Consider the following 26,983-nt stretch of genomic DNA (forward strand, 5'->3'; position numbering starts at 1 on the left):
TTGACTGCAGTCTCAGTGATATGGGAGACCAGACATTGACTGCAGTCTCAGTGATACAGGAGAACAGATATTGACTGCAGTCTCAGTGATACGGGAGAGCAGATATTGACTGCAGTCTCAGTGATATGGGAGACCAGACATTGACTGCAGTCTCAGTGATACAGGAGAACAGATATTGACTGCAGTCTCAGTGATACGGGAGAGCAGATATTGACTGCAGTCTCAGTGATACGGAGGGGAGGAGGCTGCTCTATCTGCACATTGTATCCCAGCAACTACAGGACATGTAGTGATGTCATGGTCATGTGATCAGTCACATGTGGGAGGAGTAAAGCTGTGATTTTTTTTCCCACTTCCTATCATGTGACCAGGAGGTCACATGACTATGACATCACTACAGGTCCTGTACCATCAGGTGGTCACATCTGCAGAGCAGTGGTCGGTCCGGGTGCGTGAGTTTCTTTGTTACTTTCTTTCATTCTTTATCTATCTAATTCATTACATTAGATACAAAGGAAGGCTGGAAATACAAAAAAGTGCAATAGGGTCTTAGCCATGTAAATATGTACAGGTAAAATATATCTTTGTACCGTGTTAGCCAGTAGAGATAAAAAAAAAGTTTGTTTAAAAGAACTGAGAGTCCTCAGTGGGTGATACATTTTAATGGCTAACTGAAAAGATGGTAATAATAGCAGCTTTCCAGACTACTCAGGTCTCTTCATCAGGCTCAGTATAACACAAAATCTAAAGTCACACATTTATACACAACAGGACATAGAATGGAGCAGTAAAAAAGACAAGTTATGTGAAGCAGAACTATCACTATGGCAGGGGGCAAACTGTTGTGGTCATAAATATTGTTATAGTTCATAGATAAGCAGTGTGAAAGCTTTATTGTCCTCTGATTGGGGTCTGGTCCAGAGTTGTGATGCCCCCAGATGTTCTGAGGAGAACATTTCTTAATTGATGTAAAAAGACATAAATCCATGTGACACCTTCATTCCTGCTCTGAATGTGTGACCGGTAGTCATAAGTTTGTACTCCCAGCAATTTCATGTCCATGATGTTGGGGTCTGGGTTACAAAAATGTTTGTCCACAGGTAGATCCATCCTTTTTTCTCTAATTGTGTGGCGGTGAGAATTCATCCTTGTTCTGAGCTGTTGTCCTGTCTCCCCTACATACAGACCCCCAGTTGGACATCTGATACATGTGACGCCCTGGCCTATCATGTCGTCACAGGGTATTGTGCAATCCGGCCTCCCGCACAGTATCTACCCTCTTTGGTTAACAGATCCCAGTCCTCTGGTGTTGTTAACAGATAGTCCAATTAAAATCCTAGGAACACTTGAACCTACCAGACACACCATTGGGGGCCTGAAGGGAATAGGGCCGACCATATGGGGGGTTGATGAGAAGAAAGTGAGGGCAGTGCAAGTTGAGAGTTGAGTGGAGAGAGGAGGCTAAGTGGCTCTCGTGTGGAGAGGCCATGGAGGAGAGCTCCTGAGTACTAGGTGGCAGATGTTGATCTGGGCCTGGGGGGAGCTGGAACCCGGTCGCAGGGGACAGTGTCAAGGGGCACAGACTGCCGAGGAGGGCAGCCGGCGGCCTTGAGCTATCACCGGGCAGGGGCCAGGGTACGAAGGGGTACGTGGATCTTAGGCTGAAAAGTAGCTTCATGCGTTCCAGTAATTTACCCGACGAGGGTGAAGACTTCAAGTGTCATCCCCAACCCGCTCCAAAATCGGGGTACTACCGCACCGATGGGATAGAACTTTCCCACTACAGTCCAAAGAAATCCTACGCGTGAACTCTGAGAGCAAGCTCACTCCGTTAGCCATACGGGTGAGCGGGACCCAGAGAATTTCATACCGACGGGTCCAATCGAGACTAAGGTGCCAGGGATAGGGACACAGACCAACAACAAGGGGCACGGATCCAGGTGTACTCCCCGCAGACTACGGTGGTGCTCAGAACTTGGGTTTACAAGCTGTTGGTGTGGTTATTCTAGGACAGAGTGAGTACACTGGAAACCCCCTGCACCTATCCCCCAACGGCACCCGAACACCATCCATCACCAACGGGCCCCGGGACACAAACCCCCTACCCACGGAGGGGTTAAACATCAGGCTACTGCACCATCGTCACCGGGCTCCCAAAACGGCAGCGGTGGTCCCTCACATTACCACGCACCGTGGGTGGCGTCATATACTTTCCAAAATCCCCCCTGTACATATCTCATCCCCCCACTCCTTTTCATTCGAGTGCGGTTCCGGATCCGAGCGGCTCGGCCGCTGCTACGGGGGCGGTACACACATATAATTAAGTACACCACATTGATTGGTGTGATCTGGGAATTTTTATCTTGTCCGTTGTCAAAATAAATGGATAGGTCTTACATGTTTTCTGGTTACAGGGAAATGTTCCTGTTGTTGTTGGAGAGGATAGAGAGCTTCTGACAATGATGCTTCTTAGGGGTACTTTACACGTTGCAACATCGCTAGCATCGGCTAGCGATGCCGAGCGCGATAGTACCCGCCCCCGTCGCACATGCGATATGTGGTGATTGCTGCCGTAGCGAACATTATCGCTACGGCAGCGTCACACGCACATACCTTGTCAGCGACGTCGCTGTGACTGCCGAACTATCCCTCCTCCTAGGAGGAGGTGCGTTCGGCGTCACAGCGACGTCACCGCAACGTCACTAATCGGTCGGCCAATAGAAGCGGAGAGGTGGAGATGAGCGGGACATAACATCCCGCCCACCTCCTCCCTTCCGCATTGCCGTCGGGACGCAGGTAAGGAGATGTTTGTCGCTCCTGCGGGTTTACACACAGCGATGTGTGGAACTGCAGGAACGACAAACAGCATCGTACCTGCGGTCGACCCGACATTAGGAAATGACCGACGCTACACAGATCACCGATTTTCGCCGCTTTTGCGATAGTTTATCGGCGCATCCTGGATTTACACTTTGCGATGTCGTTACCGGCACCGGATGTGCGTCACTAACTACGTGACCTTGACGATATTTCGGAAGCGATGTCGCAATGTGTAAAGCCCCCCTTAGATTTGGGGGCTGTCTAAAACACAGAAGTGGGGGGGTCTGGAAAAATAGATTTTAATCGGGCATCTTTTTGCAGTAATGGTTGTAGTTTCCGTGCAGCTGCTCTTAACACCTCCAGATTTGGATTGTAGATGATTACAAGAGGTACCCGGTTGTTTTCTTCTTTAGTTTTATAATGTAGGAGATGGTTTCTTGATATTCTGGTGGCTCTTGTAATCTGGTTTTCAATTGTTCTTGGGTGGTAGCCTTGATTCAAAAAGGTCTTTCTGAGGCCCTCAAGGTGATTGTCTCTATCTGTAGTGTTTGCCTATGATTAAGGAGTTCTTTCTCTGTAACGCGTAAGGCGTGGAAAGGCATATGGAAAGATTTTGTTGATCCACTAACATTTTTTTAATGTGACCCAATAAACGTCAAGATTTTTAAAGACAACGGTGCTGCATTTGTTTCCCTCCCTGTTTTTCCTTCTAATGAATACGGTTGTTATATAGTAGAGATATGCCAGGTGCAGCCAACACTCAGTATTTCAGATAAAATATAGTTTGAGTAGTCGGTCAGGGACTATAGAGAGGGACCTGACTAGTCCACCTGCCCCTTGTCTTATTCCATATGATTGACAAGTCTTTCTCTTGTGTGTGTACATAGGAAGAAATCTGTCAATCACCTAGGGCTGGGGTGGGGATCCGGTGGTGTGACAAGATGGAGTGATCTCCCTCTATACTTGCTGCGGTTGTCGTGATGGGGCAATTAAAGAGTTAATCGAGTGTTTCAAACACTGGACGCATTCGGTTCCCTCTGCTATAGCTCTGATTGCTGTTAGCACCTGTGCCCACCATCAGTGTTAGCAGCGTTTTGTGTTGTGAATACGTTTTCCAGTTTGGGGCTCCCTCTTGTGGTCAGTGCTGGCGGTGCAGTTGATTTGTGGAATGAAAGTCTCAAACCTGCAGAGGACAGGCAATCAGGGTCAGATTGGGACTATATAACAGTAGTTTTCTCTTGTTTCTTGCCGGTGCTCAATGGTCTTCTGTGTGTTAAGGACATTCTGTATCCAGCCCTGCTCACAACTAGAACTCTTCTCAGATAAGTGGTCTTTGTACCTCTGCTGTTTGTTTTCCACTTTCTTGTTGTTTTTTGTTTCTGCTTTAATACTAATGCTTGATTCCTATTTTGTCTGTGTGGAGTTGTTGGTGGAATGGGATCATTTCCTGCTGGGAGTGTCTGTATACTTAGGTCCATGATTCTGAAAGGTATTGTGTTTGTCATGCTTGGTATTAATTCAGTCCCTCATCTGTATTAGTGTTGTTTTTGGATCCCAGTAACATTTGAGTGCTGATATAATGGGGGAGAGGTTGTGTGACCTCAGGATTTTTCCATATCAGAAGTGCTGGTATTTATTAGGGTTTATTTTTACTGTTGCAGACAGTGCTCCTGCCTATCCTTTTCTATAAAGATAGTTTGGGCCTCACCTTTGCTGAATCTGTCTTTTCTAGCTTTGTATTGTGTTTTTCTATATCTCCGTAGCCTTTACATGTAGGGGGCTATCTATCTATCTTTGGGGACTGCTCCAAGGCAAATTAGCTTTCTTATATTTCTGTGTATATCTGTGAGAATATTTAGTTCTCCGGCTGTGTCAAGACGACTAGGTCATCGTAGGCTCGTCCCACGGCTCCTGTTAGTTGTGTGTCAGGATTAGGTCTGCAGTCCGTTAAGGTTCCAGCCATTCTGTTACGATTTGGGATTCTGCATTTTTTGATCCTCCTCGGTCCCTGAATGATAACAGTTTTGGATGCAAAGTGTTTTCGCTGCTTCTAAAATGCTGCATTCTGCAGTACAAGCACAGTGGATGGGATTTATAGAAATCTCCAGCTCACTGTGTTTTTTTTTAATGCTGTGTGAACTGACCTGTGTCGCTGGTTTCTGAGCCGCAGATTGTCAGTTTATTATTGCGGTGACGCAAGTATTCTGAGCAGCAAAAATCTGCTCGATCGTTGGTATGGACAGCGCGTTCTCCCACAAAAGATACTAGCGTCTCTGCAAGAGAAATTACACTACGTCCAGAATGCCGGGAAGCCTGATCCCAAGAGTCCTGTCACGCTGGCATATAAAACGGACGAGTGCAATGTGAGAAAAAAAAAATCGCACTGCACTCAGGCCAATGTTAGTAGATGAAGCAGAGCAGATCTGTGAGTTTTTCCTCAGCTGTAATCGGACTGAAGAAAAAAAATCTCAGCTTATTGGGACTGTACGCGTCTATTGGACACAACTCGTCAGTGGGTGCGAGAAAAAAAACGGACGCGAAATGTATGTCTGTGTGACTTACGTTTTTTATGGCTACATTATCATTCTGTAACAGAGAACACTGTAAATGGTCAACATCACTATCACATGTTCCTTCTGTCTGTGTCCAGGTACTGGACCACTCTTTTTATATTCACCTCCAGTAACGGCTCTGGGTCTCCTGTTACATTGGGGCTGATGGAATACAACGTCTTCCGCTTCACCCAAGCTGAGCCCTTCAGATGAAACTCGGACAAGCATAAGTCATAAGAGGGCAGCAGGCCAATAGTGGCCACTGACTGCAGAACTCACGTGGCATAACAATGGTTTTTTGCCATAAGGTGCAAATTTGGTGCAGAACACCACACCGAAACGGCATCAAAACCGTTTTTGTGCATTTTTTGGTCTAGAGATGCAAATTTGGTGCTGAAATTTTTACACCATATTCCTGCACCCAATCTACACCACCCCTCTATAGTTGCTCCTTGTGGTTTCCCCTCTGTATTTGTTCCTTGTAGTGACCCATCTATATTTGCTCCTTGTGGTGACCCCTCTATATTTGCACCTTGTGGTGACTCCTCTGTATTTGCTCCTTGTGGTGCCTCTTCTGTATTTGCACCTTGTGGTGACCCCTCTATATTTGCTCCTTGTGGTGACCCCTCTATATTTGCTCCTTGTGGTGACTCCTCTGTATTTGCTCTTTGTGGTGACTCCTCTGTATTTGCTCCTTGTGGTGACTCCTCTATATTTGCTTTTTGTGGTGACTCCTCTGTATTTGCTCCTTGTGGTGACTCCTCTGTATTTGCTCCTTGTGGTGACCCCTCTGTATTTGCTCCTTGTGGAGACTCCTCTGTATTTGCTCCTTGTGGTGACTCCTCTGTATTTGCTCCTTGTGGTGACTCCTCTGTATTTGCTCCTTGTGGTGACCCCTCTGTATTTGCACCTTGTGGTGACTCCTCTGTATTTGCTCTTTGTGGTGACTCCTCTGTATTTGCACCTTGTGGTGACTCCTCTGTATTTGCACCTTGTGGTGACCCCTCTGTATTTGCACCTTGTGATGACTCCTGTATATTTGCACCTTGTGGTGACTCGTCTATATTTGCTCTTTGTGGTGACTCCTCTGTATTTGCTCCTTGTGGTGACTCCTCTGTATTTGCTCCTTGTGGTGACTCCTCTGTATTTGCCCCTTGTGGTGACTCCTCTGTATTTGCACCTTGTGGTGACCCCTCTGTATTTGCACCTTGTGGTGACTCCTCTGTATTTGCACCTTGTGGTGACTCCTCTGTATTTGCTCCTTGTGGTGACTCCTCTGTATTTGCACCTTGTGGTGACTCCTCTGTATTTGCACCTTGTGGTGACTCCTCTATATTTGCACCTTGTGGTGACTCCTCTGTATTTGCACCTTGTGGTGACTCCTCTGTATTTGCACCTTGTGGTGACTCCTCTGTATTTGCTCTTTGTGGTGACTCCTCTATATTTGCTCTTTGTGGTGACTCCTCTGTATTTGCTCCTTGTGGTGACTCCTCTGTATTTGCACCTTGTGGTGACTCCTCTGTATTTGCTCCTTGTGGTGACTCCTCTGTATTTGCTCCTTGTGGTGACTCCTCTGTATTCGCTCCTTGTGGTGACTCCTCTGTATTTGCCCCTTGTGGTGACTCCTCTGTATTTGCTCCTTTTGGTGACTCCTCTGTATTTGCCCCTTGTGGTGACCCCTCTGTATTTGCTCCTTGTGGTGACTCCTCTGTATTTGCTCCTTGTGGTGACCCCTCTGTATTTGCACCTTGTGGTGACCCCTCTGTATTTGCACCTTGTGGTGACCCCTCTGTATTTGCTCTTTGTGGTGACTCGTCTATATTTGCTCCTTGTGGTGACTCGTCTATATTTGCACCTTGTGGTGACTCCTCTGTATTGGCACCTTGTGGTGATTCCTCTGTATTTGCTCCTTGTGGTGACTCCTCTGTATTTGCTCCTTGTGGTGACTCCTCTGTATTTGCTCCTTGTGGTGACTCCTCTGTATTTGCTCCTTGTGGTGACCCCTCTGTATTTGCTCCTTGTGGTGACTCCTCTGTATTTCCTTCTTGTGGTGACTCCTCTGTATTTGCTCCTTGTGGTGACTCCTCTGTATTTGCTCCTTGTGGTGACCCCTCTGTATTTGCACCTTGTGGTGACCCCTCTGTATTTGCTCTTTGTGGTGACTCGTCTATATTTGCACCTTGTGGTGACTCCTCTGTATTTGCTCTTTGTGGTGACCCCTCTGTATTTGCTCTTTGTGGTGACCCCTCTGTATTTGCTCTTTGTGGTGACCCCTCTGTATTTGCACCTTGTGGTGACCCCTCTGTATTTGCTCTTTGTGGTGACCCCTCTGTATTTGCTCTTTGTGGTGACCCCTCTGTATTTGCTCCTTGTGGTGACTCCTCTGTATTTGCTCCTTGTGGTGATTCCTCTGTATTTGCTCCTTGTGGTGACTCATATATTTAATCCTTGTGGTGACTCCTCTGTATTTGCACCTTGTGGTGACTCCTATATTTAATCCTTGTGGTGACTCCTCTGCATTTGCACCTTGTGGTGACTCCTCTTTATTTGCACCTTGTGGTGACTCCTCTGTATTTGCACCTTGTGGTGACTCCTCTGTATTTGCTCCTTGTGGTGACCCCTCTGTATTTGGTCCTTGTGGTGACCCCTCTGTATTTGCTCTTTGTGGTGACTCCTCTATATTTGCTCTTTGTGGTGACTCCTCTGTATTTGCTCCTTGTGGTGACCCCTCTGTATTTGCACCTTGTGGTGACTCCTCTGTATTTGCTCCTTGTGGTGACCCCTCTGTATTTGCACCTTGTGGTGACTCCTCTGTATTTGCACCTTGTGGTGACCCCTCTGTATTTGCTCCTTGTGGTGACCCCTCTGTATTTGCTCCTTGTGGTGACCCCTCTGTATTTGCTCTTTGTGGTGACTCCTCTGTATTTGCTCTTTGTGGTGACCCCTCTGTATTTGCACCTTGTGGTGACTCCTCTGTATTTGCTCCTTGTGGTGACTCCTCTGTATTTGCACCTTGTGGTGACTCCTCTGTATTTGCTCCTTGTGGTGACCCCTCTGTATTTGCACCTTGTGGTGACCCCTCTGTATTTGCTCCTTGTGGTGACCCCTCTGTATTTGCACCTTGTGGTGACTCCTCTGTATTTGCACCTTGTGGTGACCCCTCTGTATTTGCTCCTTGTGGTGACCCCTCTGTATTTGCTCCTTGTGGTGACCCCTCTGTATTTGCTCTTTGTGGTGACTCCTCTGTATTTGCTCTTTGTGGTGACCCCTCTGTATTTGCACCTTGTGGTGACTCCTCTGTATTTGCTCCTTGTGGTGACCCCTCTGTATTTGCTCTTTGTGGTGACTCCTCTGTATTTGCTCTTTGTGGTGACCCCTCTGTATTTGCACCTTGTGGTGACTCCTCTGTATTTGCTCCTTGTGGTGACTCCTCTGTATTTGCACCTTGTGGTGACTCCTCTGTATTTGCACCTTGTGGTGACTCCTCTGTATTTGCTCCTTGTGGTGACCCCTCTGTATTTGCCCCTTGTGGCGACCCCTCTGTATTTGCTCCTTGTGGCGACTCCTCTGTATTTGCTCCTTGTGGTGACCCCTCTGTATTTGCTCCTTGTGGTGACCCCTCTGTATTTGCTCCTTGTGGTGACTCCTCTGTATTTGCTCCTTGTGGTGACCCCTCTGTATTTGCTCTTTGTGGTGACCCCTCTGTATTTGCTCTTTGTGGTGACCCCTCTGTATTTGCACCTTGTGGTGACCCCTCTGTATTTGCTCTTTGTGGTGACCCCTCTGTATTTGCTCTTTGTGGTGACCCCTCTGTATTTGCTCCTTGTGGTGACTCCTCTGTATTTGCTCCTTGTGGTGATTCCTCTGTATTTGCTCCTTGTGGTGACTCATATATTTAATCCTTGTGGTGACTCCTCTGTATTTGCACCTTGTGGTGACTCCTATATTTAATCCTTGTGGTGACTCCTCTGCATTTGCACCTTGTGGTGACTCCTCTTTATTTGCACCTTGTGGTGACTCCTCTGTATTTGCTCCTTGTGGTGACTCCTCTTTATTTGCACCTTGTGGTGACTCCTCTGTATTTGCACCTTGTGGTGACTCCTCTGTATTTGCTCCTTGTGGTGACCCCTCTGTATTTGGTCCTTGTGGTGACCCCTCTGTATTTGCTCTTTGTGGTGACTCCTCTATATTTGCTCTTTGTGGTGACTCCTCTGTATTTGCTCCTTGTGGTGACCCCTCTGTATTTGCACCTTGTGGTGACTCCTCTGTATTTGCTCCTTGTGGTGACCCCTCTGTATTTGCACCTTGTGGTGACTCCTCTGTATTTGCACCTTGTGGTGACCCCTCTGTATTTGCTCCTTGTGGTGACCCCTCTGTATTTGCTCCTTGTGGTGACCCCTCTGTATTTGCTCTTTGTGGTGACTCCTCTGTATTTGCTCTTTGTGGTGACCCCTCTGTATTTGCACCTTGTGGTGACTCCTCTGTATTTGCTCCTTGTGGTGACTCCTCTGTATTTGCACCTTGTGGTGACTCCTCTGTATTTGCTCCTTGTGGTGACCCCTCTGTATTTGCACCTTGTGGTGACTCCTCTGTATTTGCTCCTTGTGGTGACCCCTCTGTATTTGCCCCTTGTGGCGACCCCTCTGTATTTGCTCCTTGTGGCGACTCCTCTGTATTTGCTCCTTGTGGTGACCCCTCTGTATTTGCTCCTTGTGGTGACCCCTCTCTATTTGCTCCTTGTGGTGACTCCTCTGTATTTGCTCCTTGTGGTGACTCCTCTGTATTTGCTCCTTGTGGTGACTCCTCTGTATTTGCTCCTTGTGGTGACTCCTCTGTATTTGCACCTTGTGGTGACTCCTCTGTATTTGCTCCTTGTGGTGACTCCTCTGTATTTGCTCCTTGTGGTGACTCCTCTGTATTTGCTCCTTGTGGTGACTCCTCTGTATTTGCACCTTGTGGTGACTCCTCTGTATTTGCTCCTTGTGGTGACCCCTCTGTATTTGCTCCTTGTGGTGACCCCTCTGTATTTGCTCCTTGTGGTGACTCCTCTGTATTTGCTCCTTGTGGTGACCCCTCTGTATTTGCACCTTGCGGTGACTCCTCTGTATTTGCTCCTTGTGGTGACCCCTCTGTATTTGCTCCTTGTGGTGACCCCTCTGTATTTGTTCCTTGTGGTGACTCCTCTGTATTTGCTCCTTGTGGTGACCCCTCTGTATTTGCACCTTGTGGTGACTCCTCTGTATTTGCTCCTTGTGGTGACTCCTCTGTATTTGCACCTTGTGGGGACTCCTCTGTATTTGCTCCTTGTGGTGACCCCTCTGTATTTGCTCCTTGTGGTGACTCCTCTGTATTTGCTCCTTGTGGTGACCCCTCTGTATTTGCTCCTTGTGGTGACCCCTCTCTATTTGCTCCTTGTGGTGACTCCTCTGTATTTGCTCCTTGTGGTGACCCCTCTGTATTTGCTCCTTGTGGTGACCCCTCTGTATTTGCTCCTTGTGGTGACTTCTCTGTATTTGCACCTTGTGGTGACTTCTCTGTATTTGCTCCTTGTGGGGACTCCTCTGTATTTGCTCCTTGTGGTGACCCCTCTCTATTTGCTCCTTGTGGTGACTCCTCTGTATTTGCTCCTTGTGGTGACTCCTCTGTATTTGCTCCTTGTGGTGACTCCTCTGTATTTGCTCCTTGTGGTGACTCCTCTGTATTTGCACCTTGTGGTGACTCCTCTGTATTTGCTCCTTGTGGTGACTCCTCTGTATTTGCTCCTTGTGGTGACTCCTCTGTATTTGCTCCTTGTGGTGACTCCTCTGTATTTGCACCTTGTGGTGACTCCTCTGTATTTGCTCCTTGTGGTGACTCCTCTGTATTTGCTCCTTGTGGTGACTCCTCTGTATTTGCTCCTTGTGGTGACTCCTCTGTATTTGCTCCTTATGGTGACTCCTCTGTATTTGTACCTTGTGAAGTCTTCTCTTTATGGTGGACTTTTTTTAATCTAATGATGGTCTGTTTCTCTCACATAGCTCCTCTGACCGCATGTTGTGGGTTCACAGCAAAAGCTTCCAAAATGCAAAAGCCGCACATGGAATCAGCTCCAGACCTTTTACCTGCTTAACTGATGATAGATTAAGGAGGGAATTGCCCATTTAAAAGCTTTTGAGATCATTGTACTGTTATCTTTGAAAAAGAGGCAGCTACATATTAAAAAGCTATAATTCCTAAACCCTTCCTTCAGTTAAGATGTGAATATCCTCATATTAAAGCTGAGAGTCGGCACATTAAGCTGAGATTGGTTCTGAAATATGTTTTGGTAAACAGCTAAAATGACAAAACTTATAACACTGCCCGAACATTTCTGGACCTAACTGCAGCTCACAGCAGCCTAGACAGTCACTGTCTAATGATTATTAAACACCGTGTCAGAGCAGTATGGATTTAGATGTCTGTAATAACGGGTGGCAGCACTATCATAAAGTATCATAACAAACATTTTCATATTTTCTTCTCAATCCAGCCCAGACCACAGTGACGACTTCTTCTAACCCTTGCAATATTTGCTGCACAGACGTCTTTACCTTCTGAAGTCATCCCCAGCATTCATAGCAACACAAATCAATTCAGGCTATAGACCAGACATTTGTGTGTGCAACTTATCCCCCTAAACGTTTCCTCTCCAACCTATTCTGGGTCAACTGCTCGTCTCTACTTCTTAGATCCTCTTAATACAGAAGAAATGATTGCTCAGCCGGTCACTTTCCTCAGTGGTGAACCCCTCGTAGCCAGTGATTTGTTGCAGTTGGTTATTTGTTAATTTGGGGTAATGGAGATTATGAGATTTCTAGAGTCCTGGAAGATGAGACCTGGCTGCTGTACGTGTATCAATACAAATCCTGTATATACTGTATTCACTATAGAGGGGTGGTCAGCAGTCCAGTGTATATGTCTCCTGCATTTTATACTGTGTGTAGTCCTTTTAAATTCACAATGAGACTCTATACTTCATGTAACATTTTCCTTCAGATGTGATTTTGTGCTCAATCCTCTTTGGATCCTCCATTTTCGGGTGCACAAAAATCTCACAGGTAAAGTGTTACCTTTGAAACATGATGGTCCTTTCCATTACTAGACGCTGATCCTTCCCATCAGTGGCCACCGAGGATGGAGCAGGACAGAGAGCACATGGCGGCTCGGATATTAGACCTCACCCTGGAGATAATCTACTGGATCACTGGAGAGGTGAGAGCTTCACATCACATCCCTCTGATCTCTAGGAATAAAGCAGGGAAATGACGGGGAAGGTGGAGGATTCTCAGCCTCTGTGTAGTGACCGGCGTCTCCCCATACACAGGATCACACAGTAGTGAAGACGTCGTCTGGGGAGTGTGTGACCCCCCGTGTGTCAGGAGGGCGGAGCAGGACCCCGAGTGCCATCACCGAGCCTCCACCTCATTCACTGATACATGAGCAGAAGATCCTAGAACTGACCCACAGGATCACTGAGCTGCTGAGCGGAGAGGTGAGCGCTGCCGGGAATGCTGGGACATTATACAATACCGCTGCCGGGGGAGGGGTCCGCTAATGACGGCTCATTGTGTGTGTCAGGTCCCTATGAGGTGTCAGGACGTCACCGTCTATTTCTCCATGGAGGAGTGGGAGTATCTAGAAGGACACAAGGATCTGTACAAGGAGGTCATGATGGAGGAGCCCCCGTCCATCACATCCCCGGGTAAGAGGAGAGCGTCCTGGGCTGTAGAGGAGAGGACAGGGCTGAGAGTCGTCTAGATTCCCCATCATCTGCTCATCACATACAGACAATGTATTCATCACTGCCGTTATTTCCTACAGATGGATCCAGTCAGAGAAATCCCCCGGAGAGAAGTCCCCGTCCTCTATATTCCCAGGATCGGCCAGAAAAGGAGGAAGATGTCCCCCGGGATCATCAGGTGGATGAGGTGAGATTTCTACAGATCCTCTATAGATTGATGTAATCTCCGGTAGCAGTGGAGACACCAGAGATTCCTAACAATATATACACAGATCAGCCATAAGAATAAAACCTCCTGTCAAATATTGTGTAATTTCCCATTGTTCCCCTAGAACAGACTCCACAAGACGTCTGAGTGTCTCTTGTGGTATTTGGCACCAGTGGCGTAACTAGAGTTTGATGGGCCCCGGTGCAAAGTTCGGACCTGGGCCCCCCTCTACGTACACCGATACTTGGGGTATAGGATAATGATGCTGACACTTGGCTCTTTCCCTCAGCACCCAGCTTTCCCATGCTCTGCTATACATCTTTCCCTGAGCACCTAGCTTTCCCATATCAGAGCATGTGAAAGCTGGGTGCTGAGAGATGTATAGGAGATGGCTATATATGATTGGTGGGAGTCTAAACTCTGAGACCCTCACGTGTCCTGACAATAAAGTGGTTGCAGCCCCTTTACTGTCCTCCCTGCAGCAATGTAACTACAGTTCATAGCAATGGGGCTGACTGCATATATATATATGGCTGCCCCCCATGCTCCATTTATACTGCTGGCTGCCCCCCATGCTCCATGTATACTGCTGGCAGCCCCCCATGCTCCATGTATACAGCTGGCAGCCCCCCATGCTCCATGTATACAGCTGGCAGCCCCCCATGCTCCATGTATACTGCTGGCTGCCCCCCATGCTCCATGTATACTGCTGGCAGCCCCCCATGCTCCATGTATAGTGCTGGCTGCCCCCCATGCTCCATGTATAGTGCTGGCAGCCCCCCATGCTCCATGTATACTGCTGGCAGCCCCCCATGCTCCCTATATACTGCTGGCAGCTCCCCCATGCTCCATGTATACTGCTGGCAGCCCCCCATGCTCCATGTATAGTGCTGGCAGCCCCCTATGCTCCATGTATACTGCTGGCAGCCCCCCATGCTCCATGTATACTGCTGGCAGCCCCCGATGCTCCATGTATACTGCTGGCAGCCCCCCATTCTCCATGTATACTGCTGGCAGCCCCCCATGCTCCATGTATACTGCTGGCAGCCCCCCATGCTCCATGTATACTGCTGGCAGCCCCCCATGCTCCATGTATACTGCTGGCAGCCCCCCATGCTCCATGTATACTGCTGGCAGCCCCCCATGCTCCATGTATACTGCTGGCAGCCCCCCATGCTCCATGTATACTGCTGGCAGCCCCCATGCTCCATGTATACTGCTGGCAGCCCCCCATGCTCCATGTATACTGCTGGCAGCCCCCCATGCTCCATGTATACTGCTGGCAGCCCCCCATGCTCCATGTATACTGCTGGCAGCCCCCCATGCTCCCTATATACTGCTGGCAGCTCCCCCATGCTCCATATATACTGCTGGCAGCCCCCTATGCTCCATGTATACTGCTGGCAGCCCCCCATGCTCCATGTATACTGCTGGCAGCTCCCCCATGCTCCATATATACTGCTGGCAGCCCCCTATGCTCCATGTATACTGCTGGCAGCCCCCCATGCTCCATGTATAGTGCTGGCAGCCCCCCATGCTCCATGTATACTGCTGGCAGCCCCCCATGCTCCCTATATACTGCTGGCAGCTCCCCCATGCTCCATGTATACTGCTGGCAGCCCCCCATGCTCCATGTATACTGCTGGCAGCCCCACATGCTCCATGTATACTGCTGGCAGCCCCCCATGCTCCATGTATACTGCTGGCAGCCCCCCATTCTCCATGTATACTGCTGGCAGCCCCCCATGCTCCATGTATACTGCTGGCAGCCCCCCATGCTCCATGTATACTGCTGGCAGCCCCCCATGCTCCATGTATACTGCTGGCAGCCCCCCATGCTCCATGTATACTGCTGGCAGCCCCCCATGCTCCATGTATACTGCTGGCAGCCCCCATGCTCCATGTATACTGCTGGCAGCCCCCCATGCTCCATGTATACTGCTGGCAGCCCCCCATGCTCCATGTATACTGCTGGCAGCCCCCCATGCTCCCTATATACTGCTGGCAGCTCCCCCATGCTCCATATATACTGCTGGCAGCCCCCTATGCTCCATGTATACTGCTGGCAGCCCCCCATGCTCCATGTATACTGCTGGCAGCCCCCCATGCTCCATGTATAGTGCTGGCAGCCCCCCATGCTCCATGTATACTGCTGGCAGCCCCCCATGCTCCCTATATACTGCTGGCAGCTCCCCCATGCTCCATGTATACTGCTGGCAGCCCCCCATGCTCCATGTATAGTGCTGGCAGCCCCCATGCTCCATGTATACTGCTGGCAGCCCCCCATGCTCCATGTATACTGCTGGCAGCCCCCCATGCTCCATGTATACTGCTGGCAGCCCCCCATGCTCCATGTATACTGCTGGCAGCCCCCCCATGCTCCATGTATACTGCTGGCAGCCCCCATGCTCCCTGTATACTGCTGGCAGCCCCCCATGCTCCATGTATACTGCTGGCAGCCCCCCATGCTCCATGTATACTGCTGGCAGCTCTCCCATGCTCCCTGCACACTGCTGGCAGCCCCCCATGCTCCATGTATACTGCTGGCAGCCCCCCATGCTCCATGTATACTGCTGGCAGCCCCCATGCTCCATGTATACTGCTGGCAGCCCCCCATGCTCCATGTATACTGCTGGCAGCCCCCCATGCTCCATGTATACTGCTGACAGCCCCCCATGCTCCATGTATACTGCTGGCAGCCCCCCATGCTCCATGTATACTGCTGGCAGCCCCCCATGCTCCATGTATACTGCTGGCTGCCCCCCATGCTCCATGTATACTGCTGGCAGCCCCCCATGCTCCATGTATACTGCTGGCAGCCCCCCATGCTCCATGTATACTGCTGGCAGCCCCCCATGCTCCATGTATACTGCTGGCAGCCCCCCATGCTCCATGTATACTGCTGGCAGCCCCCCATGCTCCATGTATACTGCTGGCAGCCCCCCATGCTCCATGCATACTGCTGGTAGCCCCCCATGCTCCATGTATACTGCTGGCAGCCCCCCATGCTCCATGTATACTGCTGGCAGCCCCCATGCTCCATTTATACTGCTGGCTGCCCCCCATGCTCCATTTATACTGCACTGCTGGCAGCCCCCCATGCTCCATGTATTCTGCTGGCAGCCCCCCATGCTCCATGTATACTGCTGGCAGCCCCTATGCTCCATTTATACTGCTGGCTGCCCCCCATGCTCCATTTATACTGCTGGATGCCCCCCATGCTCCATTTATACTGCTGGCAGCCCCCCATGCTCTATGTATACTGCTGGCAGCCCCCCATGCTCCATGTATACTGCTGGCAGCCCCCCATGCTCCATTTATACTGCTGGCTGCCCCCCATGCTCCATTTATACTGCTGGCAGCCCCGCATGCTCCATGTATAATGCTGGCTGCCCCCCATGCTCCATTTATACTGCTGGCTGCCCCGCATGCTCCATGTATACTGCTGGCAGCCCCCCATGCTCCATGTATACTGCTGGCAGCCCCCCATGCTCCATGTATACTGCTGGCAGCCCCCCATGCTCCATGTATACTGCTGGCAGCCCCCCTTGCTCCCGCCCCCAGCCCCCAGGTATCCACTGATTTAAAAAAAAAAAAAACAAAAAAAAAAACAAGTTCTTACCTGTCTCCTCGTTCCCCTGCTGCTGTCCTCACGTGTCCTCGTTCTCCCGCTGCTCCGTCATCTCTCCTCCGTTCCCCTGCAGCTGCAGTCGGCGTCCTCCCGCCCTGTGCTCTGAGTCTGAGCACAGCGGACGCACATGAGTGACATCACCGCGCAGGCACAGAGGGAGAATGAAGGAGCGTGGAGCTACACAGGACGCTCCACGCTTCTTCATTGTTGCTGTGTGTGATGACGGGGGAGGGGGTCCCGATGCTGCCACCGCCGCTGACAACGGACAGGGGGGCCCGCTGTCAACGGCGGCACCGGGTCATACAGCGGCCGCGTGGTCTGCACCAGATCAGCGCAGCTCCTCTCACAGAAAGGAGCTGCTTGCTGATCTGCAGAGCGGGCCCCTAAGCTGCCAGGCCCGGCCATGGTCGCGACATCTCGACCACAGTAGTTACGCCCCTGTTTGGCACCAAGACATCAGCAACAAATTCTGTAAAGTCTGTGTTGTGCGGCCGCCTCTCTATGGACCGCACCTGCTAGGACAACAATCACATACTTTAATGCTTGTGCACATTGTAGGTTTGTTTTTTGCTTTATACAGGAGTGATGGGCGATCTGCATTATAAGGGCTTTCTGTATAGACAACAGTAAGTTTTTCAGCAGTTTGTATTACAGTGGATTTCCTTTAGGATTGAACCGGACAGGACCGTGCACATTAATAAGACTTAGGCGCTCATTATCTTGTCACTGTTTCACCAGATGTTGTCCTTCAATCATTTATGATAAGTACTAATCACGGAATACTGAGGACACCAAACATTTATATTGGTATCATTTTAAGGTATACGAGGGGCTGCTGATAAGTCTTTGGCTTTGTGATCTTAGGCTGCTTTCACACTACGTTTTTTTAGCATGCGTCATGAACTTTTTTTGCTGTAAAAGTGGATCCTGTTTTTACAAAGAAAAACGCATGCAAACGCATGTGTTATTTTGCAGGATCCTGCCACTTGAAGTTTATGGGCGGGCATTGAAGTCATGTGATCGGGAGTGAGGGGAACTGAACGTGATAGACTGGGAGCCGGCATCAGACAGCTGCAGACGCTGGTAACCAAGGTAAACATCGGGTAACTAAGCGAAGTGCTTTGCTTGGATACCCGATATTTACCTTGGTTCTGAGCGTCCGTAGCTGCTAGGAGCCGGGCTGCCTGCTCCCTGCACACGTAACTAAGGTAAACATCGGGTAACTAAGCGAAGCGCTTTGCTTGGTTACCCGATATTTACCTTGGTTACGAGCGTTCGCGGCTCTCAGGCGGCGGATAGAGAGGGAGGGGAAGAGAGGGAGGAGGAGAGAGAGACTGATCACGGAGGCTGGTTTCTGGGCATGCTCAGTAGAGCAAGCAGGATCCTGTCTATCAGCATGCCAGCGTTCACATGCGTTTGCATGCAGTATAGTCAGGATCCAGTGAAAAACAGTATTTGGACGCAGCTCAAAAACGCTACAAGTAGCGTTTTTGAAAAAAGTTAAAAAACAGAGTCGCTGGATCCTCACTATAATGCATGCAAACGCATGTGAACGCATGTTGACGCGAGTCCATTGCAAATGCATTGAAATGAAAACGCATTTGCACTGGATCCGTTTTTGCGTTAAAAGAACGTTCATGACGCATGTTAAAAAAACGTAGTGTGAAAGCAGCCTTATTTGATTCTATGGTAACGAAAATGGCGGAGTCTAATGCGATAAAATTCTTCTAAAAGGATAAAATTCTTTGAACGTGAACGTGTTTGTGTCATTATCCATGAACATTTTGACATGAGGAACCAATCCGCAAAGTGGCTCCCCAAATGTCTGACAGTGGATCGGCTGGTCACTATGGATCAGACCTGGATTTATTTGTTTGACCCTGAAAACAAGGAGCAGTCAAAAGAGTGGAGGCACAGTGGTTCTCCTCATCCAAAGAAGATCAGGGTCCAAAAATCAGCCACTAAGGTGATGGTGTCTATGTTCTGGGATAAGGAGGGTATACTGTTAGTGGACTACCTTCAAAAGGGTTCCACCATTAATGCAAGGTATTACATTGAACTTTTGGACCAATTGAAGGCAGCTCTGAAGGCCAAAAGGCGCGGCAAGCTGTCCAAAGCAATCTTGTTCCTGCAAGACAACGCCTCCGTTCACACTGCACAAGTGACCATGGCAAAACTGATAGAACTGCTTCCAGCTGGTTGACCACCCACCTTATTCACCAGATCTAGCTCCCTCCGACTATCATCTATTTCGAAACATCTCAAGGAACCAAATTTCACACTCTTTCTGATGCCATGGCTACTACAGATGCCTGATTTGAGGCTCCTCGAAATCCTTCTTTTTGTTTGGCTTACAGAACTTGGAATACCGATGTAAGAAGTGTGTTGTCATCAGTGGAGAGTATGTGGAATAAATGTAAAGTTTCATCATCCTATCTTGTTTTTTTCTTGGTAAAGCCAAAGACTTATCAGCAGCCTCTCGTAAACGAGACCTGGTGTCTGCTTGGAACACACCACAGGTGTTTTACAGATGCTGTGCCCCAGTCACCTGGACATTGCAATTTGTCCTGTATTGAAACCACTCAGTGTCATATGTACGGAGCAGGCTCAGGAACTGAGCCCGTTCCATTGAGGGTAGGTGATGTCTGTGATATACAGCCGACACCTGCATCTAACAGCTCTGTTTACCTTTTAAATGCTGCTGTCATTCACTGATTATCCCAGGGCTCACCTTCCCCACCCTTCCTCCCTGTGTCTTAAGCTAAGTTCACACTTCAGTTATTTTGCATCAGTCACAATCCGTAGCCTTGAGGAATTACGGAATCCTGCAAAATATTTTGCAGGAATCCTGTATTTCCCTATAGACTTCTATTAGTGACGGATTGCGACTGATGACCCTGCGTTGCATCCGCTGCGTCGCGGTCCGTCGTTTTTGACTGACCGCCGAGCGGGGAGCAACGCAGAATGTAACGTTTTTCGGGCCGTCAAAATTAACGCGCCGCGCAGGAATCCGTCGCCATCCGCCACACTTGCAATGTATGTCTATGGTGCTGGATTCCGTCGTAATCCGTCTTACGACGGAATCCAGCGCTGGATTCCGCCATGCTCTACTGAGCATGCCCAGCATGTTTGGCACACCCACTGGGCTGTCCCAAACACAAACGGATCATGACTGATCCGTCAAAAAACGGATGCACAGCGGATGTAACGGACGCAACTGATCAGTTTTTTCACAGGATTCCTGTGAAAGGAATCCTGTGAAAAACACATCAGTTGCATCAGTTGACATCTAAAAAACAACTGATCCGTTGCTGACGGACCTGACGGATCTAAAACAACTGAAGTGTGAACTTAGCCTTAGGCCTTATTCACACATCAGTAGTTTTGATCAGTATTTCATCAGTATTTCTAGGCCAAAACCAAGAGTGTCTCCAAAACACAGAACAGTTGTCAATCTTTCAATTATAATTTTTCTCTGTGCGACATCGCATACGAAATATCGTCGGGGTCACGTCGTTAGTGACGCACATCCGGCGCCGGTATCGACATCGCAACGTGTAAATCCTTTGTGCGACGATAAACGATCGCAAATGCGTCGAAAATCGGTGATCTGTGTAGCGTCGGTCATTTTCATAATGTCGGGTCGACCGCAGGTACGATGTTGTTTGTTGTTCCTGCAGCTCCACACATCGCTGTGTGTAAACCCGCAGGAGCGACAAATATCTCCTTACCTGCGTCCCGACGGCAATGCAGAAGGGAGAAGGTGGGCGGGATGTTGGGTCCCGCTCATCTCCGCCCCTCCGCTTCTATTGGCCGGCCGATTAGTGACGTCGTGGTGACGTTGCTGTGACGCCGAACGCACCTCCCCCTTGAAGGAGGGATATTTCAGCAGTCACAGCGACGTCACCGACCAGGTATGTGCGTGTGACGCTGCTGTAGCGATAATGTTCGCTACGGCAGCAATCACCACATATCGCATGTGCGACGGGGGCGGGTGCTATCGCGCTCGGCATCGCTAGCCGATGCGAGCGATGTCGCAACGTGTAAAGTATCCCTTACACTCCTGGTTTTGGCATATGAGGCCTTAATTGCAGGTTGATGTTTCTGAGGAAGACTCAAACATAGTAAAAATGTATTTAACCCCTTCATGACCTAGGACGTATATATACGTCCTAGGTCGCCTTCCACTGGTTACCATGGGCTCTCCGCTGTCTTCCATGCATTTATCTGCTGATCAGATCAGCAGACATGTATGGCTAACAGGCACAGGTGGATCACCATCCACTCGCACCTTTTAACCCATTAGAAGACGCAGTCAAACTCTGACAGCGTGATCTAATACGCTGTGGCTGGGATTGCACCGTTTCCCGCCACCATCGGTGACCCCATGACGCGATCACCGTGCCAATGTGTTGGCATGGCAGCACGGGGTCAGAAGATGAACCCTGTCACTGCCATGACGTGCTTCCTGTGAATGCCGCCATAGCACAGCACTCACAGGAGAGCAGCATTTCTTCTGATCAGAGCCTGCAGTCATAAAGCAGTAAAAAAAATAACAAAAAACAAAAGCCTAAATGTTAAAATCACCCCCCTTTTGCCCCATTGAGAATAAAATACTACTACTACTACTAATAATAATATAATAATAAATACACATATTTGGTATCACCACATTCATAAATGCCCGATCTATTAAAATATAAAATCAATTAATCAGATCAGAAAATGTCGTATCAAGAAAAAAAATCCCAAATTACATTTTTTTGTCACCACAACATTGCGTTAAAATGCAATAACAGTTGATCAAAACATCGCATCCACACAAACATGGGTTACTTAAGAACGCCAGATAAAGACAGAAAAAATAAGCTGTCACTGAGCCTTATATTCTGAAAAAGAACGCTACAGGTCTTGGAAAATGGAGACAAAAGCGCCTTTTTTTTCTCTCCAAAATTCTGAATATATTTTCACCGCTGAGATTAAAGTAAAACTCTACATGTTTGGTGTCTATGAACTCGTACTGAGCTGGGAATCATAATGCTAAGTCAGTTTTACAATATAGTGAACACGGTAAATTAAACCCCCCAAAAAAACAATTGTGCAATTGCATTTTTTTTATAGCAATTTTACCGCTCCTGCTTTTTCCACGTGTTCGCTCATCTCTACTAATAAAAATGTCAGCTCACCAAGCAAAAAAAAAAAACAAAACAAGCCCCCATACTGCTCCATAGATGGAAGAATAAAGAAAGTTATGGTCTCTGAAAATGGCAACACAATTTTTTTTGCAAAGTTAAGATTTTCTTTTTAATTTGTAAACTATTAAATAAAATAAAACAATACAAGTTTGACATTTTCGTAATTCTACTGACCTGAAGCATCATGTGCCAGCTCATTTTCCCTGCAGAATAATCGCCTTAAAAGAAAACCCCAAAAAAACAATGGCGGATTTATGGGTTTTTTTGCTTCACACTTGGAATTTTTTTTCTCGTTTTGCAGAATATTATATGGTAAAGTGAATGATGTCATTCATGTCTGAATATTCTCTGGATATAAGATAAACTAGGGATCCATATTATGTTATTATTTTTCAGGTCTTTAATGTTGGATCCTTACAGGAAAATTCTCGTAAAATGACGAGAGAACTTGAAAACTCAGTGACCGGTAAGCGACGCTCATAATCTTGTTTCACTCACAAAAATGTTTTATCGTTATCATTATTATTTCTCTTTTACAAGAATATTAAAGTGACAAAGAGCCCTATAGAATGGGTGTGGTCTGTAAAATGGGGTGTGGTGCTGTACATAAATCGGGCGTGGTCCGCTGCCATTTCTACGTCACGTGTTATTTTCCTCTATGTTTATTTAACTTTGTTTACTTCTTGTTATTGTCTCAGACTCTGTAAAGCTTCATTAGTTTTTTTTACAAAAATGTTGGTTTCTGTATTCCAGGTAAAAAAGGGACGAGCAGCTCCAGTGAACATCACAATGTATCTCTCTGTTATGAAGTAGAAGATAACAATATTATACTGACCAAATTAAAAACAGATGATGAACCTGCCGTCCTTCAGTGCATTGATTTATCCTCTGATATCGCTGATCACTGGATACCATCATCGGATCAATCACTGATCCAGTTACATACTGAAAATAGAGGGAAAAATGTTGAAAATAAATATAATCTTACTTTGTCTCAGGAAATTGTGACAGATGAACAGACCTTTTCATGTTCAGAATGTGGGAAATGTTTTAAGAGTGAAATTCAACTTAAGAGACATAAAGAAACTCACACTGAGAAGAAGCCGTACTCTTGTCCTGAATGTGGGAAATGTTTTGATACAAAAACACTTCTTCAAACCCATCTAAGAATACACACAGAGGAAAAGCCGTTTCCGTGTCCGAAATGTGGAAAAAGTTTCAAGAGTGAATTTCATCTTAAAAGACATAAAACAGAAACTCACACAGAGAAGAAGCCGCACTCTTGTTCTGAATGTGGGAAATGTTTTAAACAAAAACATCATCTTTCGAGGCATCTAATAAGCCACACAGGGGAGAAGCCGTTTCCATGTCCGAAATGTGGGAAATGTTTCAAGAGTGAATTTCATCTTAAAAGACATAAAACAGAAACTCATACAGAGAAGAAGCCGTACTCTTGTTCTGAATGTGGGAAATGTTTTAAACAAAAACATCATCTTTCGGGGCATCTAATAACCCACATAAGGGAGAAGCCGTTTCCATGTCCGGAATGTGGGAAATGTTTCAAGAGTGAAATTCAACTTAAGAAACATAGAGAAATTCACACAGAGGAGAAGCCGTGCTCTTGTCCGGAATGTGGGAAATGTTTCAATAGTGAAATGCATCTTAAGAGTCACAAAACAGAAACTCACACAGAGAAGAAGCCGTACTCTTGTCCGGAATGTGCGAAATGTTTTAAACAAAAACGACATCTTTCGACTCATCTAAAAATCCACATAGGGGAGAAGGCATTTTTATGTCCAGAATGTGGGAAAAGTTTTAGTCGTAAAACACATATTTTGGCACATCTAAGAAGTCACACAGGGGAGAAACCATTTTTGTGCACAGACTGCGGGACATGTTTTGCCCACAAATCAAATCTTGATAGACATAAGAAAAGTCACAAAAAAGAGAATGGATTTTAATGTTCCAAAAGTTGTTTGACATGTTTACGAGATGGGACTTGCCGGCTTTATATGCCTTCTCACATACAACATAAACCTTATATGTCACATGTAATAGAAAGGAACAGTCAGGATTCCGCAAAGCCCAAATTTCTATACTAAGATAATGAAACCATAGTAGGAGACTCTTTTCCACCTTTGTGCTTGAACACTGTGGACACCTACAGGTTTTGAAAGGTTAAACAACTCCCATTAAATGTACATTACCTCCATTCTACCTACGAGAGTTTTATATTAACTGCAGACTTGTTAAATTAATAATTATTAAGCCTAAAATCTAGTGAAAAAATATAATAAATACAGATTTCTAAGAATAGACTCATCTTCATTAAGGCTATGTCCGCACTTTGCGTTTCCACCTGCGTTTAAGGTGCTTGCTATGTCCATTTTGAACTGCAGCGCTTTCATGTCAAAAGGCATGCGTTTTGATTTTCCAGCAGTCTATGGAAAATGTGGATTTCTTGTCCGCACTTTGCGTTTCTAAACGCTGCGTTTAATTTGCATATTTTGTGGCAAAAACCATGCGTTCAAAGAAGCAGCATGTCAATTGTTTTTGCCATTTCTGCAGCGTTTTGATAACATTGAAGTCAATGAGAAGTTGCAAAACGCATGCAAAATCAAAATTCCAGCGTTTTACCCGCTTTTTAGGTGCTGAAAACATGCGTTTTGGACTACAAAAACACATGCACAAAACACAAAAGGACATCAAAATAATGATTTGATATGTCCCTTTACACACACACACAGTCCAACAATTAAATTTAAGAAAAATATTAATTTATTGCTATTTTAGCGATAAAAAGTATATTACCGCTATAATTTTATGAAATATATCTATTTTCATTATTTTTCCCATAAATATAGATGTGTTCCTTTTTTTCCCCTTTTTTCAGTATGTTTGACTGTTTAAACTTAATTTAGAAGTGTATTTATGTTCAAAACGCATCTGTCTAAACGCAAGGGGAAAAGCATGTAAAAAGCGCTAAAAACGCATCTAAATGCGGTAAATACGCATGCGTTTCTAGCGCTAAATTTCTGAAAAAGGCAACTTTGGCTAAATCAATTATAGCCAAAACGTGCGTTTAGAAATGCAACTAGGACGAAGCAAAGTGCGGACATAGCCTTATACATATAATAAATCCAAGCTGTCACACTGACAGACAGTCCTGTGGTGTCCGGCTGTAGAAGGTCACAGCGTTTGGCTACATAAGCTGCTCCCTGACATTCTCATCTTCTCTGCTTGAAATTAATCCCTTTCCTTTAGGACCCTGCAGATTTCCTCACCTTTTAGCTGTGAATCCTCAGCACTTCCCTTTGTGTCCTTAAATATTTTCATTTCCCCTTGGTCTTTGCTGGTGATAGAGTTAAAAACGTATACAGGCCTTGGATGCAAGCAGTTGGCTTGTATGCATCTGAAGAAACATTGTTGTTTGTTGCTGTACTTTTCTTTAAATCATTCTGGAGATAAGTTGTTCATATGCTTTCCCCTGTGTGTGCTCCCTGTGTCTTCTTTAGAACTTAGTGGGGTTGTCTAAGTGCTCATCCCATCCATTCCCTTCCTAGCAATCAGTTCTAGGGTTGTCAGGGTCAGGTGTCCTGCTTGATGCAGAGGTGCGGAACCTAGCGGAAGGTTTGGTCAGGGGTCACCATCTCCCCCTTCCCTAGTCACAGGGTTTCCCTTCCCTGTTGCTGTATGCATGGTAATTCCCCATACCTGGCGTGACACAAGGTGAACTCAACAAGACAATAGATATACGGTCCCCTAAAAGACATGACAGTAAAAAAAAATCCCTGATCACAATGCATAATGAACCCTCAATAGGGACCACAGAGTAGAAAAATTCCAATAATATCCACATACTCAATAGATAGCCGTCCTGATACATATTAAAAATACTAACTGGATACCTGAGCAGATGAACCAACGTGCGTTTCACTACTTTTTCAGGAGTCACATTAAATGCCTTTGAAGTTTGCAGCTTAGATGGAATTTAATTTCCAAATTTACAAGATGCAAATCTATAGAATAGACAAATTTCAGGAGCCAGTGTGTCTACTCGAGTGTCTCTCTTTGAGGATTGTTCACTATTAATGCTAAATACTGGAAAGAAAAATGTTAACTTCTTAGTTTCTAAAATTCATTTGATTGGATTGTTAAATCCCTGATATCCAGTTTACAGAACAGATAATATGAATGTATATGTGAGGCGGGGGCAGCTTCAGAGGCATTTCTGGCCAAGTTCTGTCTCGAAACGGGACCAGGAAGAAAAGATCATGGGGCACCAGTGGAAATTCACAATGGGATGGGAGCTGCGAGAAATGAAGCTCAATTTTACTTCTTTTATCATTTTTATCAATTGTACAATTTTTGAACATTCGTTTTCTCATCCCCTAGAAAAATGGGGAAAATAATTCAGCTGCAGTGTAATTGTGAAAAAATAAACTCCGCAATTCTGTCTGTGTTTTCTTGTTCTGTTTCTATGGTTGTTTTTTGTGCAGTGAAAATGACCTGGTAACATGATTATCCAGGTTACTACGATTATGGAGATACCAATCTTGCATATACATATATATATATATATATATATATATTATATACGGTATTTTTTTTTATTTTGATGGCAATATTTTCTAGAAATTTGGAAATAAAAACCCTAAATGATTTTGTGCTACCATTTTCTAAGACCCGTAATTTTTTATCCTTCCATTGATGGAGTTAAATGAGAGCTTGTTTTTTTGCATGGTGAGCTGATATTTTTATTTGTACCATTTTGGGGTTCATAGTTTATTTTGATCACCTTTCAATGCATTTTAAAGG

At 46.6% G+C, this 26,983-nt stretch overlaps 1 protein-coding gene across 1 annotated transcript; it reads left to right on the plus strand.

Moving 5' to 3' along the window:
- Positions 1-368: 368 nt before the first annotated feature.
- On the plus strand, positions 369-26,688 carry LOC142295907 (uncharacterized). Its single transcript, XM_075339021.1, has 7 exons — positions 369-448; positions 12,493-12,602; positions 12,715-12,882; positions 12,969-13,092; positions 13,212-13,318; positions 22,562-22,631; positions 22,919-26,688. The coding sequence occupies exons 2-7, from the start codon at positions 12,525-12,527 to the stop codon at positions 24,124-24,126; spliced, it is 1,755 nt and encodes a 584-aa protein (XP_075195136.1). The 5' UTR covers positions 369-448; positions 12,493-12,524; the 3' UTR covers positions 24,127-26,688.
- The last annotated feature ends 295 nt before the right edge of the window (positions 26,689-26,983 follow it).

The sequence above is a fragment of the Anomaloglossus baeobatrachus genome, chromosome 3 (assembly GCF_048569485.1).
Source record: "Anomaloglossus baeobatrachus isolate aAnoBae1 chromosome 3, aAnoBae1.hap1, whole genome shotgun sequence".
In the NCBI taxonomy this organism is placed as follows: Eukaryota; Metazoa; Chordata; class Amphibia; order Anura; family Aromobatidae; genus Anomaloglossus; species Anomaloglossus baeobatrachus.

Excerpts from the sequence above, each read along its gene's own strand:
- LOC142295907 (XM_075339021.1), top strand. The coding sequence starts at position 12,525 with ATGGAGCAGGACAGAGAGCACATGGCGGCTCGGATATTAGACCTCACC. Across the intron at positions 13,093-13,211 it reads CCCGTCCATCACATCCCCGG|ATGGATCCAGTCAGAGAAAT; the intron begins GTAAGAGGAGAG and ends TATTTCCTACAG. Across the intron at positions 13,319-22,561 it reads GGGATCATCAGGTGGATGAG|GTCTTTAATGTTGGATCCTT; the intron begins GTGAGATTTCTA and ends ATTATTTTTCAG.